Source organism: Physeter macrocephalus, chromosome 21 (genome assembly GCF_002837175.3).
Source record: "Physeter macrocephalus isolate SW-GA chromosome 21, ASM283717v5, whole genome shotgun sequence".
NCBI classification, from domain to species: Eukaryota; Metazoa; Chordata; class Mammalia; order Artiodactyla; family Physeteridae; genus Physeter; species Physeter macrocephalus.
This window is the reverse complement of record NC_041234.1, coordinates 77,897,689-77,903,689: the sequence shown is the minus strand read 5'-3', so window position 1 is coordinate 77,903,689 and position 6,001 is coordinate 77,897,689. Positions and strand designations below refer to the sequence as shown.

Here is a 6,001-nt window from a genome sequence, read left to right as displayed (position 1 = left end):
TATGATTGATTACAACCTGTGTTGGTGAGGGTGTGAACAATCTTTTTGGAGGGCAATCTGCATATACACATTTATTGAAACAGTACTGGTTACTGTAAATATATGGAAATAATACCCATATGAGTCAATTGGGGATTGGTTAAATAAATTATGATAATTTGAACAGTTTTGAGACATTAAAAACAGGGAGAGTAGTAAAATTGTTACTAACCTGAAAATATTTTTAAGCAAAGAAATAAGCAAGTAGCAGACCAGCTTATGGTATATTATTCCATTAAAATAGATGCATGAATAAATTATGTATAATACTGAGTAGAGAACATTTAGTAAGATTATACACTAAAATATTTATCTTTATACAAGTTTATATATATATATATATATATTATATAAGAAAACATAGGCTCATCTTTAAGAAAATTTTATACGGAATGAACTGAAGTAAATATTTTTAAATGACCATTCGATCTTCAACTGACTCAAATGGTTCAGAAAATAATATGTCCTTCTACATGAAGAGAGAATGATAAAGCAAATGTAGCAAAATGTTAAAACTGGGGAATACAGTGAAGGACACGTGGGGGTTCTTTGTGCTATTTTAAAAACCATTCTGTCATTTTGAGGCTATTTCATAATAATAAAAATGGGAGATTTTAGGTTCGTTTCATTTGGCTTTTTTTGCCTATGACATGGATTCCCAACCCTACCTAATATTAAGAATTGTGTAAAAAACCTAAATGCAAGTTCTCGGGCCTGGCTCCAATCTACTGAACTAGAATCTTCAGAGAATAGTCTGGGAATCTTAATCTCAGGTGTCTGCTATGATCTGGCAGGTTTAGAAAACATTACCTGATGACTATGACAACACTTTTTAAAGAATAAATGAAATAAGACAAAATGAAACAAAATATAAAATAAAACAAAATTTTAAAAATATAATAAACCAGTGTTGGTGAACACGTAAGAAAACAGGAATGCTCATACATTATAGGTGCCAAATTGGGACAATATTTTTCAAGGCCAATTTCTATGTCAGTTAAAAGCATCCATAGTCATGAACAGCAATGACCATTCTAGGAATTTAATACCTTCATATTATTATCAAAAATTTATGTACAAAGAAGTTCAATCAACATTGTGTCTCATAATGAAAACTACAGACAGCCTAATATCCATAAACATGGGAATGGATGTGTGTGTATTATCTTTATTTTGAAGGTAAATATTTGGACTGATTTAGAGTAAAATGTGAATAGTATAATTCTTGAGGCAGGGATAAAAACGATATTGTTCTTCCACTTTATCTTATTTCTAAATTTTACTGAGGGCTTTTTCTGGCACCTTGAGAGCTTGCTCAGCCCAGGCTTAGGACAACCTAGATGTGCCAGAGATTTTAACATTCCTAGGGTAACATCCACCAATAAAGGACCCACATCTGTGGATAAATGCTCCAGTTTCCCATCTCTTATTGGGATAATTCTGAGGAGCATTGTACATGGTTCCTTAGACTTAGAGGGTCCCCAGCAGGATTGGACCAATTGCCTTTGGGCTATGTCTGTCTCTGGTGCTATATTTAAAAAAAAAAACATTTTCATCCTAAAATTATATACAAAATAACATTTGTTATATACTATTTCAATGATTTATGTCCTTTTATCTAAATATTTAGTGTCTGTATTTAAGTGTATAACAGGAATAACACACTTCGGGTTTTTTTCCAAATAGTTAACCAATTATCCCAGCACCATTTCTTCAGTAATCTAACCTTTCCCCACTGATTCAAAATATTTCAATCAGATTACTAATATTTCTCCATATTTGGGTTTGAAAATTGGCTTTCTCTTCTGCTTCATTTGTCCTATATTTATTCTGGTATGATATTGTTTTAATATTGTAGCTTCACAATACTTTTTACCTGTAAGCATAACTTTCCCAAATTACAGTTCTGAATTGTTGGAAGACCTCAGTGTTGCTCTATTTTAGAAGCTATGCTAGAGTCTTTTTGCAAAGTGAAGTTGTACTAATATAATTTAAATATAAATTAGAGGAGATGATAAATTTGTCACAGGTTCTCAAAATCTGAAAATCAACCATCAAGACTCCTTTAGACTCATTGCCTCATGTCATAAAAGGACTGCACAGAGACCCTTCATAAGGGAAACCAGCAGCATAGGTTTATATTTCAAAGTCCTTAAAAGGGGGTGAGGGTGCAATCTGGAGGGTCTATATAGGATGATTCAACAGCAGAAACATGTTGCCAAGTTTTTGCAACTTGAATCGGTTTTCAACTGAAAATAGTTGTATTGTCTAATTATAACAACCAAAAAATGATTGCATGCTGTTGGGAAACAGAACAAAAACAATCACCCACCCCTTCAAAAAGTAAATAAACTGAAAGGGAAATAATTAGAGTGAAAGTGTTTTTAAAAATGTTACCTCCTACCTATTTTCCAGACTCCCTAGCCTTGCACCTCCCTCCCCCGTCCCGGTTCCAGCCTGGGACAAAACCAACAAGACTGATAGGGTCAATTCTAGGCTTTACTTGCTGGTGAGTGGAAGGGAAAGAAGTGGGCATTTAATATTATAGAAGAGGAAGACGCAATTCTTTAAAAGCTCCAGCAGAAATCAGGACAAAGGCAAATACAAACGACAAAATATTATGACCCGTTTGGTGTCAAGGATGCTAAATAGGAAAATAAATAAATAGATAAACAAACAAACAAATAAATAAATAACGGATGGGCAGTACCCAGTGGTATTGGTGGGGGGAAGGTGGGAATGAGGAGAAAGGTGGCCCCGCCCACAACCCTCTGCAGCACCGCAGGTATGAACCATAATTGGGGATCTGAGCTCACAGTGACGTAGCCCTTACGAGACCTAGAGCCCGCCCTTGGATTAGTCTCTCCTCCCAGTTGCAGTCCTTAATCGTTTGTGGCTGTGCGCTGGCTTGCTGTTGCCTTGAAGACGGGCGAACCTGTACCCAGGAAGGAGGAAGTCGTAGAAGCTGACCCAGATTCTTGGCAGGTTGGAGGGCGCTGACTGGGGAGGGGAGCGGGGGCCTCAGGGCAAAGACCAGAGCGGGTCCAGGACTGGATTCTCTCTATCCCTTCCCCGATGTCACACGTTTGGTGCAAGAAATAGAGGGCTTGGTGGGAGGAGATCAAGAGGGGCTAAGGGTTAAGAATGGGTACCAGTTGGTATCTCCCAGGAGGTGGGCGATCGGGTGACGCCTGGAAGGGAAGGACCAGAAAAGGAGATGGCGAGAAAAAGGCCTGATTCCTGCAGGGCAACGGGAGGTGGCGCGCAACCGGTGACCCTGGGTTGGGGATGGCGGACTCTGCATCAGGTCTAGGCCACCGTTCCCGGTATTTCTTCTCCACCCTCCTTCCATTTTGGAGCCGGAAATGGTGGGCTGCGGGAACTCCGGGGACGGGTGGGGGGCGGGGACCGGGGCGGCTGCTGCAGAGGAGAGGGACAGGGATTAGGTCTGGGAAGCATGTCCTTTCTGTAGAGGAGGCAATCGATCGGGCGGGCTACCGACTTCGGGATATAGGCGGGGAACGAGAAACAGTTTCTGGTCCCTGCAGGTCGGTGTAAGTGTGGGAGCTGCCTGTGGACCCTGGGGTAAGCCTGACAAAGCGCTGACGCCGCAGCGGGGACAGGTTTGCAATGCCCACGTTACCTCTTCGCCCTTCATCCATCTTGATGCATAAAATGGTGGGCAGTGGCCCGAGAGTGAGCTTCAGAAAGTCCACGGGGTTCCAAAAGGTCCTGGCAGATACCCAGATTGAAATTCTTTATAAATGAACCACGTAGCCACCCAGCAAGCTCTTCGGACTCCCCCGCCCCTCAAGTTGTCCATTTGCGTTCAAGAAATGGTAATTAGATGATGGGAAGGACGAGACAGTGGAGATAAGGAGCCTAAAGAAGAGGTGAAACTGGTTTGGAAATAATCAGCTTTGATTTCTTCTGGAAGGCAGGGTAGCGCGTCACAGGGCGGGAAAAGAAGCTGTGAGACAGGATGGAGGAGAAAGAGAAGGCAGCAACATATTTCTAGCAGAGTCCTAAACCAACAACGAAGCTGGTGTCCCCCGATACTGGTCCTTTAGTCTAGTGATCAGTCCTGGCCATTGTCGAATTTCTGTCTGCAGGTCTTTTAGGTCCGTTGGTGCAGCAGATTTCAAGGCTACAAGAGGAAGACTGCTTCTGATTCCTGCAGGTATGGGAGGTGCCTGGGACCGTTTGGTGTAGGGGTATCAGGGATCAGAACAGAATTTGGGGGACTCCCAGCCCTCCCTGCCCCTCTTAAGTGCAGGAGAAATCTGGCCTAGTCTTTAGAAACTGTGGGCCTGTGGCTGGGGAGGGAAGAAGGGAGTAAAGGGGCAAGCTCTGGGGTGCCCCTGGAGGGCATATCAAGATCCCTGGAGGCTAAGACCTGGTTTTTCAGTGACGGTCCAGCCCACTACCTGTCCTATGTTTTTGTGACAGGAGTGACCCTGGGACGGATTTTCAGGGAAAATGGTGGGCTTTGGGGCAGGGCTAGATCTGGGGCACCCCTTAGAGGGCACACGAAGTCTCTCAGGTGGGAAAACCTTTGCTCACAGAGCTCTGAATCCTGTTCTTACAAAACATTCAATCCTTTTATCACTAGGAAGAAGAAGCAGGAAAAAAATCTCAAGATGGAAAATGCCCCCAAGGAAAGCAGAGGAGAGGAGCAGGTTCCAGTGCAGAATGAAGAAGCCCGCCCTTTGGAAGGTGGTGAAGGCCAAGAACCTGGAGGAAACATTAGAGGGGAATGGGCTCCACCTGCCCAGGATTTTAGAGAGGCTATGCCCAATAGGCTTGTCGATAACATTGACATCATAGATGGAGATGCAGATGATATGGAAAGGTTCATGGAGGAGATGAGAGAGCTAAGGAGGAAAATTAGGGAGCTTCAGTTGAGGTACAGTCTGCGCATTCTTATTGGAGATCCTCCTCACCACGACCATCATGATGAATTTTGCCTTATGCCTTGAATGCTGAGGTTAAAAATCGTAAACCCCCCTGCTTCCCAAACTTGCATTTTCTTGATGTACTTTTTCTGTTAACCTTTCGTGTTCTGTCATTTTTCTGATTGGAGATTTAATTTTCACTTTTGACTTAGTCTGTAAGTTTTTCTTTCAGCAGGGGAGATTTTATCAATTTGCATGGAAAGATGTCTATTACATATTGTAAAGCTAATAAAGCAGTTTAGAAAGCAGTCTGTAGATATACTATCTCATTTAAAAGCATGCATATTATTTATATATATATATACACACATCAGAATGTGTCTTTTTCTTATTTTCTTTATTTTTTTCATTATCTGTTTTTTTCTCATTTTCCAAAATGAATACACATGTGTCAGAAAAAAATGTAAGATGCAAATAACTTACCAATCAGCTTATAAAGGGAATGGAGACAATAAATACTTGAGGCACAATTTAAAGACATAAATCTTATATTACCTCTGGATCTCTTATTTAGAAGCACAAACCTGGCAATTATTACAGATATGTTTCTTTAAAATAAGCCTATTCATCTATAAAATGAAGACAGTACATGCTTTATAGAGCTACTGTGGGAATCAAATGAGGTAATGACCGAACTCTGTGGCTGGCTCAGTCGACACATGCAAGGCCCAGCCCTGTAGGTGTCCTTCATATTTAGGTAAGGACCAAAGGAGTAGGCCTACCAGCAAGTCCAGTTGACTGCCAGGTAGGAGACACCTTTCTGCACCTATGCTGCTGTGTCTCCTTTCCCTGGATAATGCCATGACTTCTAGGCACTCCTTCCCCTTCTGCTAGGTTTTCCTCCCTCCACTGGTCCCCACCACTGCTGATGTGCTGGAGTCTTAAAGTGGATAAAGACCCACTGATTTTTTTGGAGCCCTCAGTGGTCTGAATCCCCAGTTCGCCCATTCAGAAATGTGGAGAATGCCCCTTCCTGCTTTAGAGTTATACTTAATTCAGGTGGGTAC

At 41.9% G+C, this 6,001-nt stretch overlaps 1 protein-coding gene across 2 annotated transcripts; it reads left to right on the top strand.

Annotated features, from left to right (window-relative positions):
* The first annotated feature begins 2,948 nt into the window (after window positions 1-2,948).
* BEX5 (brain expressed X-linked 5) lies at window positions 2,949-5,112 on the top strand. Of its 2 annotated transcripts, XM_055081883.1 has the most exons (4): window positions 3,011-3,024; window positions 3,588-3,662; window positions 4,152-4,219; window positions 4,652-5,112. In XM_055081883.1, exon 4 carries the CDS (start codon window positions 4,680-4,682, stop codon window positions 5,016-5,018), a length of 339 nt encoding a protein of 112 aa, XP_054937858.1. In that variant the 5' UTR covers window positions 3,011-3,024; window positions 3,588-3,662; window positions 4,152-4,219; window positions 4,652-4,679; the 3' UTR covers window positions 5,019-5,112. The 2 variants fall into 2 exon arrangements, with proteins under 2 accessions (XP_007121893.1, XP_054937858.1); XM_007121831.2 differs by lacking the exon at window positions 3,588-3,662 and having other exon boundaries at window positions 2,949-3,024.
* The last annotated feature ends 889 nt before the right edge of the window (window positions 5,113-6,001 follow it).